Here is a 27717-nt window from a genome sequence, read left to right as displayed (position 1 = left end):
CTAATTATGTTGTGTCTTCATAGTTTAAAATGTGAAATACTGAGTTATCAGTAAGTTTGGAGATATGAACCCGTTCAGCACAAAGCACCTGCAAAGACAATTCATGGAGCCTCTGAAGAGTACCTCCAGTTCGTGTGTGGTGTGAGGTTGGCCAAAGACTTCGCCTTCCCCCTTGGCTGGGCCAAAAGGCTTGCTCAGAAAAAGTTTTGGGCTGGGTGTCTGCGTTTGCTCCCCAGTGCAGTATGGCAACTGCTGTCTGGCGGCTGCTCTGTCTTTGTGCGGGGACAGAGCTGGTGCAGAGCTGGTTTCTCATCTCGGCCTTGCAGGGAGGATATTCAGAAAGTGATACCAAACTGTGGAGGACTCGGGCTTTTTGTGGGGAGGAGTGTTCAGAAACTTCAGTTTCAGTCCCCCATTTCCTAATCCCTTTTCTAGCACAGACTTAGCTGAGGATCACTGCCCCTCCAAAAGAAAAACTGGAGTGGGGAGAAACTGATGGTTGGAAATCCCAGCTGGTGTTGTTTTTTTCTTCACTGCTTTGATTTTCCTGGATGGCGGCAATGCAGAAGCTGTCAGCTTTGCAATCCTGCTCTGGAGGCAAAGGCGGTTCCTCCTTCCCGTGCCTCACCCAGTCTCTCCGCAGGTAGATCTTGGAAGCTGCTGGTGACTTTGCTGTGCTCACGTGTAGAGCAGAGCACAGGAGTGAGGCACCAGAAGCAAATTGCTTAATGCTGCTGAGAGATAGGGGAACAGTTGTTTTGAACAACCTCCGGTCGCCTTTGATGTGTGTGCTTTGAGGGAGTCAATTCACTGGCTGCATCAGGGCTGAAATTACTGAGTTACAGTTGTGCTGGCCCAGTCGCGTGTCTCAGGTGAGCACTGGCTTGCATGGGGTCATGCAGCAAGCTCTGCTCTGGTTGCCCATGCTGTCACCCCTCGCTTTGCCAACACCGGGGCGGGCGGGGGGCAGAGCCAGTCTGCTGAGAGCCCTGATGAGGGTGGCCCCACGTGCTGCCCGTGCTGCTGCTGCTGGGAATGCCTGGGATAGCTGCTCCTTTGCAATCTGTGGTCACGCCAGCAGTGCTGCTGGGGCACCAGGGTGCAACGGGGCCTCCCGATGTGGACCTCCATCCAGCACCAGCCAAGAGCTTCACCTGGAGTAAAGAGGTTCCTGTGGGTCTCCTGACAAAGACAAAGCCAAACATGAACTTCCCCAGCCTGCCAAATCAGGGAATGGGAGCAGAGTATTGGAAAGGGTTGTTTTCCTCTCCAGATGAAAAAACAGATATTAAAGTAAATTTTCCACCTTAATAGGAAAATCTCTTTTGACACATATTGGAGTAAACAGCACTGATATTTAGTTCATGGCACATGGCCTTGCAAGCGGGCGTGTGACACTGCTGTACAAAAAAGTGGATTTCTGTAAGTTTTTTTTTATCATGGGGTTAAAAACCCCAGCTAGGAACTGTAAAAAAGAAGAAAGCATTACTTGTACATTGACTTAAATGTTTATGCTTTTGTTTTCAGAATCGACAGAAAAAAGGATAAAACAGAAAGAAAGATTTTGGACAGCCAGGAAAGAGCATTCTGGGATGTGCACAGGCCTGTGGTAAAGCTCTTTTTGAATGATGAGACTTTCCAGGTTTGAAGACAGGAAAGTTTTAATATTAGTAAACATTGTGCCATGTATTACATAAAGACATTGCCTTTAAAGTCACCATGTGGATTTTCCTCACAGTTCAAAACACACCAAGTGTCTACAAGATTATTTTAGACATTCCAGGCTTTTGCGTGCATGGAACTATTGATTTGGAAATATATGATAAATGTGAAGTTTTGAAGATTAGTTATTGTGTGTACAAAAGAAAAGCAGCTTACCTAGTTTGGCTCAGACTTCCTAGAAAAAGCTGCCCACTTAGCTGAGATATTTCCTTTTGGTGCCAAAGTTATGAGTGAATGGATTGGATGCTGAGATGCCAACTTTGGGTATATGCAGTCTTTTGTTTAACAAGGATAATTTATGGGACACAAACTTCAGGAAAGAATTTTGGACAAGATCTAATTGTATATTTTAGAAAGGTAAGGTAGCATGTGGATTGTAAACAGAGGAGTAATACGATTACCATCTCTTCTCAGCCAGGCTGTGTGAACACCACAGAAATGGACATTAGAAAGTGTCGTCGTATGAAAAACCCACAGAAGGTGAAAAAGGTCAGTTTGAGTTTCTGGGTTTGGTTGTGGTTTTTTTGCTGCTGTTGTTGGTTTTGTTTTTAATGCAAATCACGCTTGACACCTACAGTATATCAGACTTACCCAATAGGAACCAAAAAAAGCTTTTTGCAAATATGACTTCCATTTTGTTCTAATTGGTGAATTTACTATTCCTGTTTTACCAGTAGAGCAGTACAGACTGAGTGATGGGTAGAGCTGAGAAGGGCATTAAGGAGCTCTGTGTCCCAGATACCTGCTGGCTCTGCATTCCCATAAAATTAAAAGCAATTGGCAAAAGTACGTAGGTCCCATTTTCAGAAATTATTTGGGCATGGATTTTTCAGAGCTGTTTACCCACCTTAATCATTTCAAAGGCTGGATCATTAGCAACTTGGGTGACTTTGCCTTCCAGCAAGTTTTAGCTCTTCTGTGTATATAGAATCGTAGAATCGTTTAGGTTCGAAAAGACCCTTAAGATCATCGAGCCCAAACATAAACCTAACACTGCCAAGTCCACCACTAAACCATGTCCTTAAATGCCACATCTACACGTCTTTTAAATACCTCCAGGGATGGTGATTCAACCACTTCCCTGGACAGCCTGTTCCAGTGCTTGATAATCCTTTCAGTGAAGAAATTTTTCCTCATATCCAATCTAAACCTCCCCTGGTGCAACTTGAGGCCATTTCCTCTCGTCCTATCGCTTGTTACCTGTTTTGGAGGTGACACGAGACTCCTGAAATTTCATTGGCAGTTACATTGCAGCAGAGCTATTCACATGTCTCTTACAAATGTTAAATAAAAAGCAAAAGCACAAAAGGATAACTGATATTACTTTCAGTGCAGGTCTCTGTCCTGCAAATGAATAGCTACAAGTCAATCTGCAGGTTTTTGTTTAGAGAGGTTCACGTGAACTTGACCCATTCATGCCTGGTTAAGCTCTTTCTTCAATGTGTAGTTTTATGACAAGAAATTAAACCAAGTGAAAGAAAATAGGATTAGGTTCTAGTCTTTTCTTTCTCCCCTTCGTTCACCATGATGACCGCTCCCAGTGTTCATCCGGCAAGCATTGACACACACAGCCTTCAGAGCTCCTAAGAATTATCAGCTGCATTTTAACATTTAAAATAAAGTCTTTTCTTAACATGTGTGCAGACCTTCCAAGTGCAGGCATCTCCAAGCACAGTCTGATCTGTAAATTTTGCTCGAGGCTGAATGATTATTGACCTGTGTGGATATAAACAGTAGGAAATTGCTGGCTTGTTACCTTACTGCTTTGCATACTGCACTTCTCCCCATTGCATAACAGAGAAAAATGCCATAATCTCTTCTGTTTGTTTATTGGTTCCTCACAGTCAGTATACGGGGTTACAGAGGAGTCTCAGTCCCAAAGCCCTGTGCACGTGCCCTCCCAACCTGTACGCAAAACTACAAAAGAGGATTTCCGGAAACAAGTAAGTAGACAGCTATACGGCAACTCTTCTGAGAACTGTTATCTGCCAAAAAAAAAAAAAAGCATATAAAAGTTATTGCGATATCGGCAAAACCAATTGTATGCTTTACCTGTCCTTGATCCTCACATACTTTACATAAAGTAGTAAGTATTTAAAGATATAGATATAGATATATTTTCATTGAGCAGTGCAGTTGTATGATGGTATGTATTATGGGTAATACTGACCTTTCAATCTACTATTATTCTGTCTGTGGACCAGTAGACAGATTAATTTCCAGTTCACTGAGGATGTCTGAAAAGTGGGCAGTGACAAAGTCTAGGGAAGAAGCCAGCATACTGGGGCACAGGCTGGGGACCGGTTGGTGCGTGACTGTTAGACTGTACAGTCAGAGCTTTCAGGGAACTAGGAAGAAGTTATTTGCACAATCACTTCAAGGAATGGCCAGCTGACTCGCACATCCTTACCCTGGCACAGGGAGCTCTTCCTCAAAATTACTTTCCTGCAACAAGCAGCATTCACTGAAGTACAGGCAGGAATTGCTAGGTCAGCATTTTAGTAAAGGCAGCTTTAAACATGTTTCTTAGGCAGTTTTAGGGTGGTCTTCTGAACTAGACCTGAACACTAAATTTCTTGAGCTTTTTCTATCACAGGCAACATAGGCTTCAGAGTACTGTGAAGAACTAGTTCATAGCAGAGTGCAAATGTGCTGTAAAACCGTTATTGGTCTTGTGATACCAGTCAGAGAAATGGAAGAGAGAAGTGTGGTGTAAAAAGGCGATCCTATTGCATCCTGAGTAGTCTAGGAACCTCGGCCCCAAGTATGTGCCTTTCCTACTTTTAATTATGTCTTCTGAAGCTTCCCCTGGGTCTTTGCCATAGGAAATGGAGAATCCTGTTTGAAGCAGTTAATAAGCTTCTTCTAATACCTAGGGAAGGGTCCCATTTCCTTCTGAGTTACTTTCAAGCTGTTTGGAAAGAGAAATCAATAGTGTGTTGGGATATGATCAATGTGTGCTGTAGAGCTCACGGATTGTTAATGTCCTTGTCATCTCTTTCCTCAGATAACTTTTCTGAACGTGCAGATAGAAAGACATTGTTTAAAGATGTCCAAAGTAGCAGAAAGGTGAGTGTCCCTGTTTGCATGATTTCCCTTTCTTTCCTCATCTCCAGTTTGGCATTTCCAGAAACAGAGAGCAGGCAGGAACGCACAAGGCAGGTCCCCTTTCTGTGCATCAATCCTTCCCCCTCCTTGACCGGCTGTGTTGCCTGTCTGCTGACCACTGGCACTTCTGCACTCACTCTTCTGCCACTGACAAAAAGTAGGTGAAAAATGAGGATGCTGTTGTACTGTAAAAGGAAAAGAAATACTATTCACAAAAGAGAACCCTTGCAATACTTTTGTTTCCCGCCCCTTCACAACCCTAGAGTTTATTTTCAGAAAAGTCGTTCCTGTTTCAATTTGAAAATACCCTTTTTTCTTTTGTGGGTGAACTCTCAGTGCTCATCTCTTGTTAGGCTGGCACAGCCTGGGGAAGGAGCTGCGTTTGCGTCTTGTTGCACGTGGTGTTCATGTCCATGTTCATACTGGGATTGTAGGGCCGGTTTCTACTCCCACTTTATATATGAAACCCTATGGGAAGTACTGGGGTTGTACCTGGACTACTCAAGGCAGTGTTTTAAGAGGTGGATTTCTCGTAGAGGCAAGCCAAGGCACAACTTGACTTGCAGAATATTTAGTTCTGGTAGGAAAGTATGAACAGGTAAAGAACAAGCTCAAATTTAATTGAAGAGCAACAGCTCCTTTAGATATTTCTAAGTTGTGCACATTTGCAGGGGAATCACTGCGACAAATGTAGGGATCAGCATGCTTTCGGTAACATCACTTTTAGAGCAAAACTGTGTTGAACATGAGGGACATGGTAAGGGCTGGTGCCTTGTAGAGAAATAATAGAGGAATTTTTATTCAAGCAAATTAAAAAGAGATTATCCTATGAAATGTGCTTTGCAGTGCCTGCACCTGTAATTAGCATGTGTGTACTAAAATAGGCAAATTAAATGGCAAGAGCCCCAAAGTCAGTTCCTATTGGCTCATAAAGTTTAACAATTAAAATGACAATTTATCCAATTAAATAGAAAGTATTCAGAGGCTCCCTGAAATCCTGCATACACTGTATTGTACAATTGAAATTAGCACATTCATATTTATGTTTTAGGCTTTCTGGTTCTTTTTTATTAAGAAGATACACTTGTGCTTTATGAAAAACTCAGGTTGTACTGAATTTACTTACAATGACCTTAATATACTGAGACAGTAATAATTTCCAGGCTGGTAATTTACAAGCAAGATCTGTTTTGCTTGAGTTTTTTCTAGGTAGGTATTTATTCAATAAGATGGACTCAGTAAAACTCATTCACTTGTGAACATCGAATGCTGTCCACACAACACACCTGTTGTTCAAGTTCACAAGGAGCTACTGACATTATACATGTAACATTGTCAATGCCAAAAAAACCTATTAGTTTTCAGTAAACCTGGACAGAAAACTTTCCTGGTTTGAAAGGACTTTGGGCCTTTTTTTTTTTTTTTTATTGGTCCCAAATTGGAGAAGAAAATGTTGCTATCAAAACCTGTGCAAATTGATAACCAGGAGAAAAGTAAATAAAATGAGAACCATCAAAAAGTTCATTTCTCCTGTTTTGAAAGTTTCATTTTGAAATTATGAAGAACGAAAATCATGGTTGTGATATTTATATCTTGTGAAGAAGTGTTTGGTTATGTGATGACTTTGGGTGGCAGCATTGCTGGAGGGTCCCAAGGCTTGGTGCGGAGAGCGGTGGGAAGTGCAGCCTGGATGTGGAGCGTCACAGAGCAGGCGGGAGGGAAGTAGAGGGGCTGATGAGTCCAGTGGCTTGGCAGGGGTGGGGATAGGTGAGGAGGAATGAATGTGGATGACCTGAGCTGAACGATTGCCTGAAATAAAAACCTGTGTGGCCTGAAAGCCCAATATAAAATGCTGAATACGAGCGCCAGGAACAAATCTGCCGCGTAAGGAGGTGCCGTTATTAGCAAGTAACTTTTCAGGCTGGGCCCCACTTTCAGGACTAGTTTAAGTGACAGTGTGGCAGATCGGGGTGCAGGAAACGACTTCTTGGCACGCTCCTTTCGACAGCCAAGCCTGACAGTGGCATCACCTGCCATTTTTTCAGTACAGCGCAAAGGCACTTTCAGGCAGGACGAGGGAATTAACGAGGAACAAATAAGACAGGGGACAGTGAGGGAACAAGCTGCTGTCTGATCTGTTATAGGAATAAGATATAAATTATTTTAATAATGATAGACCAATCACATACATTTTTCCATTAATGCATGCTATTCTATGGGATAGCCCTTCTCTAGCAGAAGAGGAATGGAAGGGCTCTCAAAAGGTTATCCCCAGCTCCCATGAAATAAATGACCACTACTAAAACTTTTCTTCCCCCTCCTCCCTGTTACCCTTCCAGGAGTAGATCTGCACCAACTGTGGGAGCAGGCATCCCTCAGCTGCTCCAGGCACCTTGGAAACAGTTTTCTTCTCCTTTCTTCCACATCCTTTCTCCCCATTTGGGACCTGCACACTGTCAGGTTTAGGATTTGGCAATGAGATTTGAGAACCGTTGAGCAAAACTATCAGTATATTCTACCTACTGTTTTCCCTGACTGCATTGTGCAGTGTTAGTGCAATGCCACTACAGGTGGCTTCACAGAAATGGCTGGGGAAAACCAGAGCATATTCCAACCAGAAGCAATCACAGCTCCCTAGATGACAATCTCTGCTGTCCTCTCAGCTCCTCAAAGTTACTGTGAATGCTCCGCAGGGCCCCCTGATTGCGAGACAGTTGGGTTCTCAAGGCAAGCTCTGCACCCTTCAGTGAACTCTTCCCACCACCCCTTCTACCAGAATTACAGTGCATCACCTCAAAGGCCAAAAGTCCAGGTTTGCATTTTGACAGAAATGCTTCCCCTTAGGAGTCCCCTGTCTGTAGCCTCCTTTAGACAATGAGGCAACGATTCCGCTGCTGTCATTATACTGAATAAGCAAAATGTGCTTAGCAATTCCCCCTTGTTTCATTTAATTTAGTTTTTTCCCCTTTTATTTTTGCTAGTACTTGTACTAGCACCTCTGATGCCTTCTTATTATTTTAATCTATAACTTTCACAGTAGATATCTCCCAATTGATCCTTTTTGTCGGGGTTTTTTTAACCAACCTTCTTTCTCATTGATGTCTCAGGGATTGCTGCTGCTCTCTGAATTGGACGCTGCTCCCTCCTCCAACCCTTGACCCACAGCAGTCATGAAATGTAATTAATGAAATGAGATGAGACAGCCCTGAGTGCCCTGAGGGGCAATGGGAACCTGCTGTGGTTACAAAAGTGTGTGATTTTAATGCCTCATGATAAGAGCTAGGACAAACAAAAAGAAATAATTACTGTAGAGCAGGTCAGAGAAACTTTCTGCCTTTTGTGACCCTTTGTTTCATAGGTTCTTTTCATTCTCCTGCTTTTTTGAGATGTGGAAGACCAGAGGTAAAGTTTAGCATGGGCAATCACAGTGCAAGTAGATTAGTTGTTCAGTATGATGAGACTCAATTAGCTTAGTTAATTACTTGGCAGACCTAGGCAAAAAAATTAAAAAGTGCCTTGGAGTATTTCCAATATAGACTAGGACAAATTTCTTTTAATTTATTTCATACATGCTGTCTTTCTTTTGTAAAAATGCGCCCCCAGCCCAACCCCCGTGGAATACCTGAATCATTTATGCAAGCAGACACAGTCCTTTTCCCAGGAAGCTCTTTGAATATCACCCTAGTGAGGATTAGAGGCTATATGTCTCATCTGACTCATCATGAAGCAAGCCAATATAAAGGCCAGGTGTTTTTCCAACATGGATATAATTTACTATGTTCTAAGTTAATTATTATAAACTACTGTTGAAGTATTTTACAATAGTGCCATTAGACTAAATGGTATACCAACATAACAAAAAAATGATCTATAGCCTGAAGCTTTGATGCTCAGGACTGTGATCCTCCGAAGATTTAAGTATATTCTTAGCTACAGCACATGACCCTATTTAGATGAGTTACTTATAATGCATAAAGTTATGTGGGTGCAAAAGTCTGCAAAAAACAAAAGGGTAAGAGGCAATAGCAACATGCAACAAATGAAGAGGAGGACACACGCTTCGTAGTCATCCTGTGGCTCTCTGGGGGAAGTCCTACCCTAGCAATCCATTGTTGCCTCATCGGGCTTTTTGTGGGCATCTCGACAGAGATGAGCTCGAGGAAAATACTGCAGTGAGCTGGTGGGTTTTTGCAGAGAAAACCTTGCAGACACCATCCCTGGGAAAAGGGACTCCTGTGGTTGCTGAGAAGCTGACTAATCCCTACAAAAATAAAAAGAAGCACACACAAAAAAAAAAAAAAAAAAAAAAAAAAGAAAAGCTGTACCACTCTGACATGTGACTGAGTATTCAGGCCCTGATTCTTTTTTTTTTTTCTTTTTTATATCTGTCAGTTTAATAGCCTACACAGAGCAGTATGTGGAATATGACCCCTTTATAACTCCTGCTGAGCCTTCCAATCCCTGGATAAGTGATGATGTAGCATTGTGGGACATTGAAATGAGGTAAGAATTGGTAGTTTTAAGTAATGTTAGAGTTGTCTTGCCATTTTGTTTGTATGCTCTTCCCACTGCCCTGTTTGGATAGGAAGTTGGATGTCTGTAACTTTACAAGATACAAGTGCATAGCTAAAGTTTAAACGAGCTTACGGTTTATCACTTCTGTGAATTATTCAGCCCTTCCACTTCCATATGACTGGATGTGTGGTACTTTGTAAGTCAGGTAACGGATGTTCTCATGCCTGTCAAGGACATGCACAGACTCAGGTCTAAAAGTCCACAGATAACAGGATACTGCTTAGAGATACCCGTTCCAGCACAACTTCTTTGACCCATGGGAGGCTGCTCTCTGGTCCTCCCCCAGCTGCAGTGCTCCAGCCCTGCTCCTGTCCTGGGATCCCATGAAAGATGCCACTGGCAGAACAGGATGGATTATAGGGCAGTGGTCGTTCCCACTGTGCGAAAGTGGATTTAGCACAGGAGCCAGAGGAGTGTAGCTCACATGTAATGTGTAAGACTTGGCAGGTCAGAATTATAATAGATTGACAAAGTGAGTTTGTGCCTCATCTGTTAGTAACAAGCTGGCTTGTCTCTGTTATGGTGTCCAATAGATGAAAAGGAGGAGGAATGACTGTAGGATCTCCAATGTCTTGCACCTGAGAGAGTTTCTCAAAAAAAAAAAAAAAGCACAGCACTGCAGTCTAGATTGTCTGTTGCTCATGTGATGCTGGTGCAAGAGAAGTCTGGCCAGTGTCTACATCTCTTGCCATCACAGGCTATCCACAGCCCTTGTAGTGGGGCTAGAATTGTCCTGCCTGCCTCTATGCCTAGCAGCTATCTCAGCAGGCTTGAATGGAATCACCATGCCACATATCACCTTCACTACTCACATCCTGTGGCCAACTACTGCAAGTGCTCAGCAGCTTTTCCTAGTGTTTAGCTGCTGCTGTGTGGCACCAAATCTGAACTGGGAGTTCACTTCAGCAAATCTTTGAAAAGAGTTGTAGTGAAACAGTGTTCCAGAAAAAAGGCAAGTTATTTCCCTGTTTAAAAACCACATGGTCTGGTATGTGAAAGGTGTTTTCACCTGCTTCTCTGGTAGTCACAGAAATCCATTAGTTCCCTAATCTCTGCTCCTCTTCACATAATTTTAATATTTTGGATTTCCTTTTTAGTCAGTTTCTCTCATTTTCTCCATCCTCCATAGCAGGGCTAGAACCAGATACAGCCTCTGCAAAATACTTCTCTGGAGGAACCCCCACCCACAACGTAATCCAGGCACCCATTATTTCTGCATCTGTTGAGGTAGCCACAAATCCCAGAAAAGATGTCTGTGTCCCTGAAGAATACAATTAACCTGATGTCATGGCCTTTATAGGAATTTAAAATAAACGCCTGGTTTCTGCTATAATTTCAGATTTAAGGAAGGTGATTCTCCTGCTGATGAAAAGAGAAAGTTTTATTGTTGGGAGATGGAAGAACAAACAGCTCTGTATTTCCACTTTATTGTAAGAGAACTCACTGCATCTGCATCTAGTTGCAACTTGCATGAATAATTAAATGATCCCCGAGAGCTGCAGTAGCCCTTGTGTTGCCTGCAAAGTTCCTTCCTCAGAGCAGAGCCCTTGCTCAGGAAAACAAAGAGCCTCTCACTTCTAATGGTGAGGCCAGCTGCTGAGTATGGACAGCCTTGTGCCACTACAGTTCATCCTTCATGGCACTCAGGACTCTGGAAATGCCACAGAAAGCCTTCAGTTTTAGACAGCACTTTGGCCTTTTCGTTCATGCTAGAACATTGTGCAGCGGCAAGAAGAGCAGCTACAGATCTCTGGATTCAGCAGGAAATTCTCCGAGCTTAGCTCATGCAAAGCTCTGCACAAACATAGCTTTCATGTCCCCATGTCCAGGCTGGCTCACTTAACAGGTAGGCTGGCATCTGCGCCCTTGTCCGCAGGGCTGCTGGCTCCTGGGTGAGTGCAGGAGGAGCCATCCCAAGAGCTCTGCACTTCGAGTGAGGACATGCCCATCAATTTTGCTTAGTCTTTACACCAAGAGGAAATCAAAGCGGGCATTTTATTTACCCCTTTGGCTTATTTGTCTTCAGCGCAGATCGCCACTGTCCCCTAAGGCTCCAGGATTAGGAATCACTGTGGACATGACGAGACGTGTAGTTTAATAGATATGTACTGTTAACAATGGTTCTACTGTCACAAATGTGAGCAGCTGAGTTGTAGTTTAATGGTTGTCTCATAGTATGACGCCATCACACCAGAAGCTTTCAAACACTTTGTGAGCCCAGATTACTCTCTGATGCGGACTGTCTTGTAGGATCCTCGTTGTGATTCCCAGGCACTGCCTCTCCCTATAGGCATCTCTGCAACATGTCTGGCAATTCAAACAACAGCTTATGTAAGTGGGGTTGTATTAAGAAATAATTTAGGAGAAAGGTTTTTAGTGATTTTGGGTGCCTCTGCATCTCAGTGTCCCAGCTGAGACACAAAATAAGAGTCTGATTATCATGGAGGGTAGAAGGGAGACGCTTTTTAGTCTTCCAAGACTTAGGCATCCAAAAATCAGAGGCACTGAAAAATGAAAGACCACAAACCAGTAATCATTTTTTAGAAATCTTGTCTGCACTGCTTCTTAGTGAAACTGCTTTTTTAATGCAAATGTGGAACTGAAATTCTGAAGCCAGTTCCAAGTGACCAGCCAGCACTGTGTGGGACACAAGGAGATGCTCTGGAGCTCACCAGCAGCCCAGGGAACACTGCTGGCAAATTTCTGCCTTGACATGTAATAAATCCCAAGGTACATTTGAGGACATATATAAGAAGTGCATAATGAATAATCATTCAAGTATGGTATGCTGTTCTTTACATGAAATCTACCAGGAATTACTCTGAAAATCATATCATTCACTGTCTCTCTCATTTTGCTGTGTACGTAGCACCCAGATAGTGCAGTTGCTTTAATGATGACCCTGGTCTTTATAGCTGCTTTTTGTATGTTATTTCCTAACTTGTATTTCTGCAAAATCTTGAGAAAAAAACCACCATCTCCTTGTCTGATAATCTTCCTCCCTTTGCTGCTTAGCAGAAACAGCAGCAGCTGCTTGGACAGCAGGCAGAAATGCACATTCCATCTGTTTTTTCCCTTCTCTCTCCAAACAGCAAAGAACCTAGTCAGCAGCGTGTGAAAAGATGGGGTTTCTCCATGGATGAGGTGCTGAAGGACCCAGTAGGACGAGACCAGTTCCTTCGTTTCCTGGAATCAGAATTCAGCTCAGAAAATCTCAGGTGAAACCTTTTTTGACTTGAATGAAATGAACGGCACCAATCCTAGTCTCCTGCATAGGTGAAATGCAATGCTTTGTCTGTCCGCTAAAAACACCAAAACACCCATTCGAATAAAGTTGACAATGGCAGGATTTGGCCCATAGCAGTGCTACGGATGCTTGTACTAGAACTAAGTAATCAATCTCAGGAACAGTGTTTAGCAGAGCCAGTGTTGTCAAGTATCATATACGAAGGCTTGCAAAGTTGTAATAATGTGATGAGACATGGCATATTGCTATTAAGCCCCCTAACAACATATAGGATTTACATGTGTATTTGTGGCAGGGGTTGCGTGACAGAAATGTAGTATGGTGATCATGTAGCTAAAAACTGTTGCAGTACTGGCACTCACCAAATCAGGTTTGCAACAACTACTTTTAATTCTGGCATCTCCTAACTATTCGAGAGCTTGACTCGAATAGCTCTCTCTGTGTGGGGATTCTGAGTATCTGGCTTCTCATGTTGTGAAGAAGACAAAACTTCTATTATGAAATTACGTAGATACCCACGTGATCCTGCATCAGACTGAGAGTCTATAAATCTATTGTGCACAATTTTGCTACTTCAACTACAGCAGGAATAGGCAGCAGTAATAAGTTGCTATTTTTTTTTTGTGTACCAACACTAGATGAAGACAAAACCTTTCCTAGAAGATCCAGCCCCTCTGGCCTTGTCTGTAACACTGTTCTAAACCCAGTCTCTGGCCCTAGCACATTGCTCCACAATACAGTCCCATTGCAGAATTGATGAAAAGAGATTGGAAGTGCCAACATTCTGGGGTAGTAATCCTTCAAAGAGTACGCCTATCTCTTCAGCCCTTCCAGCTGCAAAACTAAGTGCTAAACTCAGCAACTTAAGATTCAGTAGTCACCCCTATGTACCCTAGAACTAATGTATTAAGCCATTTTCCCTTACTGATACCAGGTATCTTCTCACACTGACAGAAAAAGAGGTCTAGCTAGATACCTCCCATAGACCCTAAGCTAAACCCAGAGCCCTGCCTATATAGCAAGGATCCAAGTCCGCTGCTTGTCCTAGTATTAATCAGGATATAGCCACATGTTTTATCATCCTTGTCTTGAATCTTAACTCTAATTCCCACCCCCTAACCCTGAAGTTCATTTTAGGGAAAGCAAATCTCCTGCTGTGGAGAGGGTGAGGTCTGTAGAAGAGCTAGTGTCTTCTTGTATCCTGCAGATACAACCAAACCACAACAGGTCCCATAACAGCACAAGCAAATGTACTACAGTGAGCTCTGAGAAATTGGGGTTCCCAGGATTATGCTTGAAACAGGGCTGGGGCAAACAGTGGGATCAGTGTTCAGGACTGCAGGCGTTTAAATGCTAACTTTGTTGTTTGATCCAAAGACAACGGGAGAGGGCTTGTGCCAGCCAGAGGGGCAGCCTGAACAGGTAGAGGTTGATACTCAGTGGCTGACGTTACGGTTCAGACTCTCTCCTGCACGTGACAAACATCTAAATTTACTGCCACATTCTTGCATTTGTGCAGAAGCAGGAAGACGGTGGTTAGCAGCAGGGCGGATGACTTGTGGTTGGCAGCAGGGCAGGCTGCAGCCACTGGCCTGTGCTGCAGGCAAGGGTTTGAGTTGGTGTCAGGGTGCCAGTCTGTGCTCTTGTACTCCTGTGTGTGGGATCCTTAACCTGGCTCCTTAACTGAGGTACAGCAGGTCAGAGGCACTTCACAGCTATCTGCAACGCTCCTCACCTGCTCCTTCCCCTGGTTAGTCCTGGAGACACAGAAGGATCCAGCAGTAATGTAATTTGACTGCCCTATGCCTGGCAGTATCCAGTAAAAAACACTTTTTTTACAGAGTCTGAATTACACTGCTTCGTTGTGGTGCTCTGGTGCTGTCTCAGCACATGGATGGGCACAGGGACCAGTTCACAAGCTTTCTTTGGGGCAGTCCTGTTCCAGTATGCCCAGCGATCGTTGGCAGAGATGGCCAGAGAGCTCACAGTTTCACAGGCAGAACCGTGCCTGCTCCCAGGATGAGGAAATCTGCTGTCAACTGAGCATGCAGTCAGCCGGGTTTTGGCCTTTGCTGGTAGTGAGTAGGTTTGATGTTGTTCTCAGCTTACACCGGCTAAGAACTGGCTTGCACAGCCTGTAAGTTTCTGTTTTGTTAATTTTTTTCACTTAGAAAATCAAATACATTAGTAAAGCATGTGAGCAGTTGCCACTTCAGTGCAGTCTGCTAGCCTGTGAGAGCTGAGGGAAATTCCCCAGAAAGTGACTTTAAACGACATTGGAACTTGACCGTCGTATTTATCAGATTTGCCTGTCTGAGGAGAAACACACAAAGCATGCCAGCAGCCAAACAGTGAAAAATCAATGCACTTTTACGTTTCTTATTTTTAAAAACCTGAAAGTTAACTTGTAAGATAAACAAGGAAGTGTTACTAAATTACATAAATGAGCTTGAAATTTTATTGCTGAACAGGTACTAAACTTGTATATGCTTACTGCACTTATGTACAGTGTGCTCAGTTGCAATTCAATTGTAGTGATGAAGTGCAAAATTAATATACTGTATTGCAATACTCCTCAAATGGGTTTTCTGAAATATATCTGGGGTTGCACTAATGAAATCCAGCAGGTTTTATGACTAGCGGGTGTCCCCCATGTTCATCCTAATCAAACAAATGGAAAAAGTTTCATTATGAGAAGGCAAGCATGTACCTTCCTCGGTCAATCAGAGCTGCTCCTCCTGCCAATGTGTGTTCTCTTTGGGTTTGAGATGGCTTGTAGCAAAGGGAGGCTGCAAGTCAGTGGGCTGGGGTAGAGAGGTTAAATCCCGCATCCTTTTTGGAAGACACTGGTATCATCATTAATTAATGTGGGAACCTTGCTATCATTCTTAAGGTATTCATTATTATGGTATTGGCTTGTGTGGTATCATTATTATCAAATAATGTATCAGATTAGCAAGCCGCTTAAAGCTTTAAACAACAACAGGATATAAAGGCAGAAATATTAATGAAGAAAACTGGAATAGGATGGATTGTTAACGGTGGTGCTAGAGAGCAGAAGGTGGCTCTCCAGGGTTCAGGTATGGCAGAGAAAGCTCCTGAATTCTCATTAGGAGTGTGTGGCAGAAAGGAAAGCAACTGCTGGATGCTTAAACATGCAAGCAAAATTTAAGTTACACCCAACAGCAAGGTTGGGATCTGTCTCACTTAAGTTGGCAGCTTGGAAGCACATGCTTTCTTCTGTATCATCCAGGCTCTCTTTAGAGTGAGAGAAGAGAGGCTGAAGAGGAGTCAGTGAATCACCTGGGAAGGATTTGTTTCAGCTTTAAGTGGAAACAAAACTAAAAGCACCTAAATTACACTGTAAAGCGCCTGTCTCTCTCTACCATCTATAAGCCTGGAGAGACTGATTCAAATGACAGTGTCTGCACAGTAGACATCTACATTTAAGTGAGATGTATCCCACCCAAACCCTGGGAAGCTGTAAGGAACTTTCTGAGGGCACAGCATCTAGTACCTTGCTAGAAAAATTACATTTCCAGTTATCTTTTAAGGACTTTCCTCTCAACGACTATCCAGAGATATGGGACGTGTTGCAGCTGGGATGTATTCTCTCCTGGGAATGGTAGTAGGATCTTCATTAACGCTGGCAGGAGTCCTGTAGGCCCCTGTGTTGTCCTCAAGGCGGATCTGAGCAAGTGACTGCTGGAAAACCTAGAAATTCCTGGCAGTGCTAGAAAAGATTTCATGAAGTGTGCACTTGAGAATGCCTTGAAATTAATGTAATTCAGTGGTATAGCAAGGGGACCAAATTCTGCTCTTCTACCCAATGGTGCAAGTCCCACATCACAGGGTTGATTGTGGTGGGGTATTTCCATATCTTCCTAGCTGAGAAAAATTGGTCCCGGTGGGGGTCTCAAGTGAGACACTGTGGGAGATAGCAGCAGACTAGACTCAGTGACCTCCCAGGTCTCCTTCCAGCTGTGTTTTTGTGTTCTAATAAACTTGCAGGATCATGTCCACCAGTCTCCTGGGCTCGGCTGAGCCCTGTAACTTATTTATTTACTGGCTGTCCATTATTTATGTGAGAGCAGGAAAGCCAGTCAGTTGGGTATTTTTCTCTCTGTTTTTATTTTAACTCTTTTCTTGCTCTCTTTTCTTTCTCTTCTCTGTTGTTATCTTTCATCTACAATTTGTTTTGACTCTGTTGATTTTTGAAGTACCCAAAATATAGCAGACAAAATGCCAAGCTTCAATTAAAAAAAAAAAACAAACCGCCAACAGAGAGTTATTATGCATTTTTTATGACCTGGAAATCTCCTGAGACATCTCAAGATTGCTGAGATGTTCATCTAACTGGTGGATTGAATTCCGCCCCCCCACCCCCCCCAACTTCAAAGAGTGTCAGCTGGAAAGAGAAACAACTAAGTGGGAATATGGGACACAGGAATTTTACCCGAAGGGAAAGGAGACTGCGCACCTTTTTATAGATCTAAACAGAGAGCACATGACGCTTTATAGGAATGCGCCGTGAAGCTTGCAGTGCGCAAATGCAGGCGTTTTGTGCGTTACTGTGAACATATGTTGAAAACGGAGTTGTATGTTGAAAACCGAGTTGTATGTTGAAAACCGAGTTAGCCGGAAAAGAATTTTATTTACAAGAGAGAAGCAGGTATTTCTGCCCAGGAAAGGAACAGATACACGATGGCTGCACTGGAATTTGTGCTCAATTATAAACTGCAAATACACTCCGTGAGTCAGTCCCACAATTTCTGAAGCACAAGCCTAGCCCCAAGTTCACAAGGAGTCAGGCGAAGATCCCGCATTGCCTCCTCCCTTTCTCTGGGAGGCAGAAAGTTATTTGTATCTTATATGACCCCTAATGACTGAAACTTGTTGCCGATGTTGGTTTTTTTTTTTTTTTTTTTTTTTTTTTTTTTTAGCGTACATCAGGAAAGGAAAAGTTCGGGGCGTGGAGGAGAGCAGATATACTAAGTAAAAGCCACCCAAGGCCCTTGTTTTCTAAATAAAAAGCACTTACACGGGAGGTTTTGAACCACTGCCGAAGCCACCAGAACGGCGGGCGCAGTACTGAGCGTTTCGCGCTTGCTCCTTGGTGCCCCCTGCAAGGGGCAGCGCCGGGGGCCGTCACCCAGCCCGGGGCCGTGGCCGGGGCCCAGCGGGGGCCGTGGCAGTGGCCGTGGCCGTGGCCGCGGCCGGCGGGGCCCCTCCCCGGCTGGCCAGCAGGCGGCACGGCAGCTCCGCGCCTGAGCCGGCTCCGTGCGCCGATCGGGCCCGGCGCTGGCGGGCTGGCGGCCCCGGCCTGCCCGGGGAGCGGCCGCCCGCGCCCCGCGGGGAGGCGGGAGTGAGGGGCCGGCGTCTCTCCGCGCCGGCTGTCGGTCCTGAGGACACCGGCATCTCGCTGGCGAGCGACCGGGTGCTGGCTAGCTACAGAGAGACGTTTCCCGCCTCAGAAAACTCAAAGGCAGCAGCAGCAAGAGGGACTTGGAGTTTGGGCGCGGGGCGCGCGGCTTGGGAGAGGAGAGAGGAGGAAGGAGGGCGAGGGGGAGGCCAGCCGGGGGCTCGCCCTCCTTCTTGGAAATGCTTCTCTTAGTGAGGGACTGCGCCCTTAGCCCCCAGCCCCGCTGCAGGCAGCTGTCCCCAACACGCCCCACGCAGGACAGGCTGCTGCTGGTCCCAGCCACGCCAAGCTCACCCTAGCGAGCATCTGGCCATTAAGCGACACAAAGATGTAACTGTTTCCCCTGTCTGAACTGCGTGTTGATTTATACTTATTACTTTCATTAATTTCCCCTCCCAGCGGTGATGTTAAAATGATATTTCTTCTGTTGGTGAACGGAAGCGAGAGCAACGTTGTGAATGATGAGGATGTGAGACGGGGGGGGGATGGCACCAGATACATGCAGCTACTGAGTGCGCTCATATTCCAAACCCAGATAGTCCCTCGGTGATTTCAGCGGCAAGCCAGGGGTATCGTGTCCTCCTCAAGGTGGGGATACAAACCTGTCCTTATGTCGACAGTCGTTCCTCAGTCTCTGGAGTCATCCGTATTTCGTCTCTTGATCAGGTTTGAAAATTAATTTTTGTTTTACAACATACCTCAGAAGCAATCGCCTGGCCTTCCCCAGCCATCTTTTCACCGAGGGGCATCTGCGAACAGCAGCCCGCGGTGACGGAGCACCTCCGCAGCGCCCTGCGGGGAGGCGGAGTGGGCAAGCTGAGGCCCAGGAGCTCGCTGTGCCGTGAGGGGGCTGCACAGGCTAAAGCGCCATTACGGGATATCTCCTGCAAGTGACAGCAGCTTAATTACAAGCTGGATGAGGCTGGAATGGTTTATGCTTCTGACAACATTTTAGGACACCATTTTATCAGCCTTCTCCAGATCTTACATGCTGTTTTATAAAGGGCAAAGAACCTGTGATCAGTGCTGCTGTTCCCACTGTGCAGACAGTCCCCATGCCGGTCCTGCTCTGCTTGTAGGGCACCTGCGGAGAGGGTGGACGAGGGCATCTCCCTCCTCCCCTGCCCTGTGCAAGAGGTGTCCACTGGAGATCTGCCTCCCAGAGAAAGGGAGGAGGCAATGCGGGATCTTCGCCTGACTCCTTGTGAACTTGGGGCTAGGCTTGTGCTTCAGAAATTGTGGGACTGACTCACGGAGTGTATTTGCAGTTTATAATTGAGCACAAATTCCAGTGCAGCCATCGTGTATCTGTTCCTTTCCTGGGCAGAAATACCTGCTTCTCTCTTGTAAATGCTGTATAAATCCCACAGGAAGCCCTGCTTATGCATTGGCTTCAGGATGATTCCTTGTGGCAGTGAATTTGCCTTGGAGTCGAGGCTGCAGGGCTGGGTACCCCTGTTTGATGTACCTCAATTTTCAGATACCAGCTATAGTGAATAGCTTTCAAATTTTTACCAAGACAAAACTCGCCTTTGCCTTGAAGAGGACATCCAGCCTTGGGCATGAATTTGCAATCGCTTGCAGTAAAAAGAACTTGTTCTTGTTAGCGTCAGGTTGGTCTGGTTGGTTGGTTTTCAGATTGAGCCAAATGGTTATTAAAATGGATGGTGCTCCTGTTCTGGCAAGCTGTCACTTCACAGCGCGCCCAGTTCTCTCACGAGCGTGCTTTCCCAGCCCGCCTCCCCGGCTCCAGGGGCAGAAGATAAGCCAGCAGAAAACGTTCTTTCTAGCCAAGTGTTTGTCTGAAGTGTCCCAGCTACTCTGGAATGATTAGCATCTTTTCTCTCTATGCCTTTTCTGCATTCACATGTTCCCATCTCATCTGAAATTGAATGATAAAATATTTTCAAAGTAAAGAAAGCCACATATGGCATCAGATTGTTGCGCAGTGAGTGCTGCCCTTTACTCCCTGCATGCATGTGATAAGTGGGGGTGTCACGTATGGTTCAAATAACAAGGCAGGACATCAGGCGCACTTAACATCTCAAAGATGGAAAAAGGCCAACCACACCCCTCCGCCAATCCCATATACTCTCTTTCAGTTTAATAAAACCAAATGTCACTGTGTCAGCACCACCAGTGTATGGCTCCACAGGTACTGATGTACTGTCTGAGCATACCCCGGTCCATTTTACTGACAGCCTGCCAGGGAGCAGGGAAAAACATATGAAGGAATATGACCAAGTGGCTTGGGTGAATCAGGGCTGTGGCATTAGGCCCCCTCCTGGCAGGGGAGGGGTGGGGGACAGGCAAGGAGGATTTAGCCTGGCCTTGCATGCAGTGCAGATGTCTTTTTTTCCCAAACTGGTCGTTTCCCTCTTGCAGGTAGGGGACCAGGCTAAATGGGTTAGCGGCCTCATTTGATTATGATAACCCCAGTGTTTCTGGGGTGGTTAGGTACTGCCTGCAGCTGGTAAGGAAGTGAGGGTCAGAAACAGTGTAGGAGTAACCGGGCTGCTGGCTCCTCCACCCACCCTCGCTGCCAACGGGGTTTTGGTTTGGGAGAGACTGTATCTTTCTCTTTCCACCATGGGGGAACATTTGCCTTAGTGGCAGCACACTGGCACCACTGAATCATTCAGGGTGGGAAATCAGGCTTTCAGTTAAAGTTCAACTGGTTTATTTAGTAGTCTCCCATAATGACAAGAGGGGACACAGGATTTTCTAAGTTGAGTAGCTCTTGCAGATGCCCTGAACAAGCAGTGACCCACACAGACCTTGTCGCCATTGCACAGTGTGCCAAGCAGAAGCGAGCGTGTGAGAGTGGTGCAGGGCAGGGATGGCCAAAGCGAGCCCTGCCCTCCTTGTCACCCCTGGGCAATGGGCTCCTTTGCCATGGGGTAGGAAAGAGCTGGTTATGGCAGGTGGCTGCAAAGGTCCCTTCTGTAACCTGTTTGCCCTGCAGCCCTCAGCACTACCTACAGAGCACTACTGTACCCGTTCAGCCGGGTTGCAGGACCTGAGTACCCAGGGCAGAGGCCTCGGGGGATATCTTCTTGCTAGAAGGTAGAGTTGACCAAAACAAAAGGCTGTTGGGGGCTGTGCATCTTCTGAATTAATCACCTGAAAGAGCATATTTCTGTCAACAATAAATAAAACCAGCACCACCAATAAAATAACTTTTTTTTTCTAGGGTAAAAGACAATGCATGTCACGCTTGCAAAAATATTCTATGGCCTTTGGTTTCACAGATCGAGATGTGGATTACGCCCTTAGCTGTCAAAGAGATTATCTTCTCAATGTTTATGAATTTATTTTAGTTCATAAGTCCAGTCAAGAAAAAATCCCTGTAAAATTGGAGTATGGCTATGACAAGATTCATCTCTTCCCATGGCATCCATCTGAATGCTGGTCAGCTTACAAGTCAAAAAAAAAGAAGATTTCTCTAAGTGCTATTGTTACAACTTCACCCTGGAAATGATATGAATATTAAGTCTGTTCTGCATTTTGCATCCCCTCCGGATGACCGATCCTGCAGGCAGGAATGACCAGTGGATTGCAGCAGGACTGCGGGAGGCAGAGCCTGCTCCCCTCCTCCAGCTGCACAGCTCTGGAGGTTTCCTGTTTGCATACCTAATGTCACATTTCTGTAGGGACAGTTTGTATAAGAATGTATAGCTTCTTAAAGTCCCTATTCTGATCTTAGCCACAGCCTGAGGGTTTGGTGTAAAGTATATCACACCTTCCCCTGAAATCATGCTAAATGGAGAGTCTTCTGTGAATTCAGCCAGATGCGGGGTTAGGCTCTACGTCTGTGTTTTGGGACTCTGCCCAGGCTTATCCATGAAGTCTTATCTAGATTTCTCTCTTTTTCTCTTTTCTCCCTTTTTAATTTTTGCCTAGTACAGGTTTTGGTTGGCTGTCCAAGATCTCAAGAAACAACCTCTACAGGATGTAACCACCAGAGTGGAAGAAATCTGGCAAGAGTTTCTAGCTCCTGGGGCCCAAAGTGCTATCAACCTGGATTCCCACAGCTATGAGAAAACAAGCCAAAATGTCAAAGACCCAGGGAGATACACATACGAAGATGCACAGGTTTGTTTTTGATTTTATGGAACTACTGCTAATAAAACTCTCAGTTTTACTGTGATACTCCACTATCACATTGTCACTGCTCACTTGTAAGAAAAAGGAGACGCACAGTTTGAAGTGACTTTGAGGATATCTATTCAAGCTGGGAAAATTATATTTTCTTTGAATCTGTCAGTTATAACAGGCTAATGCTCCTCTGGGAACAAATGTTCCAAAATTTACAAGTCTGCAAGGCGCAGTGAGCTGGAGCCATGTCTCAGAGAAGGCAAAGATGAAAGAGTGCTATAAAGTTCAGTTTGGCTCTTTGTACTCCCTGTCACCAAAGTCTGGCGTATTTACAGAATGGCTGATATCATATCAAAATCCTGGTTAAGACACTTTTTAAATCATTTATTTATTTATAGCTAATTGTATCCCCCCACCTCCCCACCAAACCCCAAATGCAGCAGCTCCCTCCAACGCAGCTAGAAACTTGTTCACCAGACAATACCTTAGAATAATGATAGGACAGCAGGCAATGCAGTGAGCTTAATCCTTCCCTCCTAAGGGCCCCAGATTTATCAGGGAACTTTTACAGATAAAATGTACACAGAAAATGCCTTTAGGAAAACAGATAATTTGAGAAAAACTGCTACAAGCAAGGATAAAGCTGCATAACGTTCTGAGAAAGTGGAAATACCATTTTATAAAGGCTAAAACAGAAAAAGGAAGAAGGGATCATTTGGCAAATATTACCAGGGACACAATTAAAAGATATCCTCCTTGTAATCATTTTTTATCAAAAGCATGTAGTAAAACCAACAGCAGATGAAAAGAATCCCCGTTCTTACATTTTCTTTAAATTGGCATTCAAAGGCAGTTCTTCAAAATACTCTACTAACAAAATATTTCCATCTCAGGGGAGATGTTGTGGACCACTTATACAAGGTTAGGCAATGAAGTTTTCAAACCAGCATCAAATCCTGTATTTTCCTGAATGCAATCTTGCTCCTTGGGGCCAACATAGAAGAAATGTACGCAAAGTTTCAAGGCAATCCCCTGTGAATGTCAGGCAACTTAAATGTTCTTTTTAAAGCTAAGAAGCACAGGAGTATGAAGGCATTCTAGCTAAGTCATATTTTTTGCTTTGCAGTTATAGTGAACAAGAACTTCTGCAAATTTGCATCACCTGAAAAAAATGATGATGGCAAAATGCAGGCTAAAACAGATAGGTGAATAATGGGGGAATTGATTAAATTGATAAGTAGAAGTACTGAGAATAAGATGGATGTTTAGACAATGAGTATTTAGTCAGAAGAAGACACAGAGGATTTAGGCTTTAACTGATCAGTTCACAATGTAATTGCCATTCAAAGGGAAGCTGATGAAATCAAGCTGGAGCTCTTGCAGTTAGACTGCAATTTTAGCTCCTTGGGTTAATTTTATTTCAGAGGGTTTTTATGCTGACAGATGTCCTCAACTTGTCTGCTTTACTTCATGGAAACAGAAGTATGAGGCAAAGGTAGACCTTCAGGCCCAGCTATGGTCCTCTTGGAGACCGAATCTGTGCCAAGAGAGGATAGGGCAATGTGGAAGATGAACCCAGTTACCTTCTTGTGCAGTGGACTTCTGGTAGCTCTCCAAAGGCCAAGCAAGCTGTTTCTGACTGCTTGACCAGATAGCTAAGAAGGCTGCCTAACAAAAGCAGGGAGAAACAGCACACTGCTGAAGGGCATAGTGCCCTGGCAGAGCTGGAGCCATGTTGGCTTTTAGTGGCTTATCCTGGAGAGGGGGCATTTTTGTTTGCACATCCACTTCACGGGAGCCAACGTAGGTCCCCACAGTGCACTCTGAATCTCCCAGGTACTGTCCTGGCATCTCCCCCAGGTCAGCGCGGCCACCTTGGGGGCTCTGTTTTCCACAAATCTGCAGCAGGTTGTAGCCCAGCTGCCTTATCTTGGCACCCTGGCACCAGGAGCCCATGAGAGCTCCCACACATCCCGCATTCCTAGGGACTCAACCAGATACAACCAGTCAAAACACCCCACTGTGGGAGGGAAAATATGAGTGTTGTCCTGTCCTGTGTAGCTTTAGCACAAAGAGGAAAACAACTGAAATGTCCTTGTGAATAGAGAACAAGAAAAAATTTAGTTTACTGAACAGCACATTCTTTGAATGCCTGCAGCTCTGACTAAGACTAAGAGGAAAGAAAAGGGTTGACTGAACTGAGAAAAGGAAATTGCTGTTCCTGCAGTGGAAAAATAGGAGAAGGTGATGTGGCACTCTAGGCCTTACGCTGACCTGGGAGACCCACAAAATGCCAATTCTGTATAAAAAGCACTGGGAATGAACACATTGCTATACTTGGGAGGGGAAGGCGTATCAGAGCGCAGTATACTTCAGGCTAGTGAATGCGTTATAAACATAAGTTGAAAGCAAAGCATCGTCTGTTATCAGGTGCTTAACAGTCTACATGGATGTGCTTCTTTGCACAACCTTGGCTCCCAGCCCCAAGGAGCTCTCCCAGATGCTGCACAACCATCTGGTAAGACAACTGGCCTAGAAGAAAACAGGGAGAAAGGGGGGCTCCCAACAAGCATGCCTCTCGCTTAAGACCTCTTCGTCCCAAAGCCACTCACTCTCTGAAGGCAAATGGTTCCTCTATTTAAGAAAAGCGACACTGAAAATCTCAGCTCCAAACGTCCTCAAAGGGCTCCTAATCCAAACCCGAATTTGGTGCGCATTTATTATTTGGGACAGAGCTCTGTCTAAGATGGGTTCCTTTATTACAGAAGCAAGCGTTTAACCATTTCCCCATCTCAGCTTACGATATTTGCCCTGTTGTCTGTCCTTCACTGCTGCTGCACTCTGCAGTCCAGCATCACTCCGCTTGCACAGAGCCACTGCGTCTCCTGCACATGCCCTTGCCTGCCCCGTGCCCCGCTCAAGCTGTGCCGGCTTGCTTCGGCTCTCAGCAGTGCGCGCCGCGCCAGCTGAGCCTGCGCTCGCCTCCCACAGCCATCCAGGTTTGCTGACATCCCCCATCCTCAAGCAGCACAGCTCCCACTCCTAGCTCTGTCCTGATCATCAGCTCTGCCAGCTATCTTGATCTGCAGCGCCTTTTGTCATTTTAGTGCTGGGGCCCTCCAGAGGCGAGCCTACCAATTCAGCTGATTATTTTCTACCCTTAAACAACTGTCCACTGAGTAAAATATTATGATTATCAAACCACTTTCACTGGGGAGTAAAGCAGCTTTTAATACAAGGGGCACTGTCAGGAAAGGTCAGTTCAATTAAACAGTGAACTACTTAGCAGGATGTAAGCTCCCACAGGAGTTATCAGCATCATTGAACAACCAGTGTGGGGCCCTGCAATATGAAGCAGGCACAGCCGGCTCTGGAAAGTAAATAGGTTCGGGTCCATCCGAATGGCCTCTTTTGGCTAATGAAGCTGCTGACAGCCAGAGTAATTCATCTTTAACATGGGAACCCAGAGCTGTGAGAGTGACCATTATGGCTTATCTGTACAACACGTAATTAGTTTTTAAACATTTTTTTTCCCCCCAACTTCAAGCATCTCCTTGCCTTCCCTGAAATCTCTTTCTGCCGTCAGCAAGTCTTTAATCCCTGCCTCAGTCCCTTGGCATTGGGAACTAGTATCACAAGAATGTGTTGTGTGTCCTGATAGTAATGTTTGCTTGTAGGGGCATTTACTGGTAGGCTTTACTGGTATGCTAAAGTAAGGTAAGCTACATAGTTGTCTTTGGAATTACTTTCTTGTTTGCTTTGTTTATTTTTCTTCTTTAGTAAATAAAATAGAGTTTTAGATTGACGTTCCTTTACCTGAACTAATCGGCTATTGTTTCTGTGAAGACAAGTCGGGGAAATTCAGTTCTAATCCCGGCTCAGTTAGGGATTTTAACTGTGCTGTGCAGATCCTTGGCTAATTCCAGAGGAGATTTAGACTATAATGCCAAACTCCAGGCTGCTCAAACCAGAAATGTACCTGGCCCAGATCTGGACCCAATTCATGCTCTCAGCTGCCCCAGGTGTTGGTTCAGGTTGTTCTGGACTGTGATAGAGATACAAGCCCTTGCAGGATTCATCAGTGATCAGTCCTCAGTTTGCGTTCTGGTCGCATCAGGAAGCTGGGAGCATTGACAGAACTTGAGAGGATCCTGTTGAACTCAAAACCAAACTCCAAGTGTGAGCAAGGATCTCTTGGTAGTGGGATGTCATTTTCTACCAAGAAGGGAAAATGAGGGAGTGACCTTTCTTCCACTGACTTTGTCTTTTCAAGCATGCACAGGATGTGAAAGCAAGCATACAGAGCAATGTATGCCTGGTGCCTGTTCAGTGGGCATACAGAACTCCTTTTGTAGGTCTTGAGCAAAATCACAGCACGGAAGGAAAACATGAAAATAATCATTGATTGTGCATCTGTATCGCCTTTTATGTAACAACTTGAAGAAACATTATTCCTATTTTCTTAAAGTTTCACCCAGTCACCTCAGCTGCATGCCTGTAAAGGACGGTGACTAAGGATGGAGAATCGAGGTAACAGCAAAACAGCACTGGTCGGCAGCGTGGGCAGTCAGCAAGGGGGCATGGGGCAGACCCAGGCACTCTGCCTTGAAGGGGAGCTCAAGTCTACCTGAGCCAGTGCTGCTCGGAAACCTGGCGATTGCACTACAGGGAATTGAAAGTGCTGCAGTGCTGCATCCATATGTATACATGGATGGTGTCCAGGCCTCCTGGAGGTTTTTGACAGCCTAGACCTTCCTGTGGAGGTTAGTGACTGCACAAGGACATGACCTTTATTCTCTTCTCCTCCTTTGGCTCTGATTCTGTGGGACTGGAGGAGAAAATCCTTCCTTACACTGCACTCCAGTTGCCTTCCCTGTATGTGGGTTACAGTGACTGTAGAAACAGCCTTCACACGAAGCCTTGCTGTTGCTGTGTATTTGTTACACACACAAACAAAAATGCAAGCTCCTTCCCTTGTGGATTTCACAAAACAACCTACAACCAAACAGAATCTAAAACCAAGAGCCCCACAAATACACCCAGAAGAGCAATTAGGTGTCTGGAGCAAAAATAGGAAAGTGATGTTGGAGGCTTATGCTGGCGTGCCTGATGCTGTGCAAAGGACGAAGGAAAAGACTTGAAGCAGAGGTCTGCATAGGAGCAGATATTCGGTGTTGTTACTTTCCCAGAATTTTTTTTTTGAAATGTACATATGCACCACATATCAGAAAGTACTTCTTTTATCCTTTGCCTTTCATTTTAATTTGTGGTCTAGTAGTCATGTTATATGAAAAACATCTAACATCCAGCCTTTGCCTTGCTGTTGCCTCTCTGTCTGTGAAGGCATCGGGGATCAAACAACTGTCTAAGCTAATGCCCCTGTTACACATGGGCAGGAAAGGGGCTCTCCTTGCACATACAGTGACAGTAGACAGCAGATCTCTCCAAATGAAAGATGATGAGAATGGGGTGACAAAAACAGTCAGCATACTCCCACAGGACAATAGTCTGCCTGTTATTCAGTGTGTTGATCCTGCCAAGCTGG

The 27717-nt window shown here is 44.9% G+C and overlaps 1 protein-coding gene across 1 annotated transcript in view; it reads left to right on the top strand.

Annotated features, from left to right (window-relative positions):
• Window positions 1–27717, top strand: part of RGS6 (regulator of G protein signaling 6) — a 278419-nt gene that overhangs the window by 217985 nt on the left and 32717 nt on the right. Inside the window, exons 8-14 of the mRNA XM_075713032.1 lie at window positions 1528–1609; window positions 2137–2211; window positions 3567–3665; window positions 4730–4791; window positions 9223–9333; window positions 12498–12623; window positions 21983–22169. Of these exons, the coding sequence (XP_075569147.1) occupies window positions 1528–1609; window positions 2137–2211; window positions 3567–3665; window positions 4730–4791; window positions 9223–9333; window positions 12498–12623; window positions 21983–22169 (742 nt within the window). The remainder of the gene's footprint in view (window positions 1–1527; window positions 1610–2136; window positions 2212–3566; window positions 3666–4729; window positions 4792–9222; window positions 9334–12497; window positions 12624–21982; window positions 22170–27717) is intronic.

The sequence above is a fragment of the Pelecanus crispus genome, chromosome 6, assembly GCF_030463565.1.
Source record: "Pelecanus crispus isolate bPelCri1 chromosome 6, bPelCri1.pri, whole genome shotgun sequence".
NCBI classification, from domain to species: Eukaryota; Metazoa; Chordata; class Aves; order Pelecaniformes; family Pelecanidae; genus Pelecanus; species Pelecanus crispus.
This window is presented reverse-complemented; position numbering and strand designations above follow the sequence as displayed.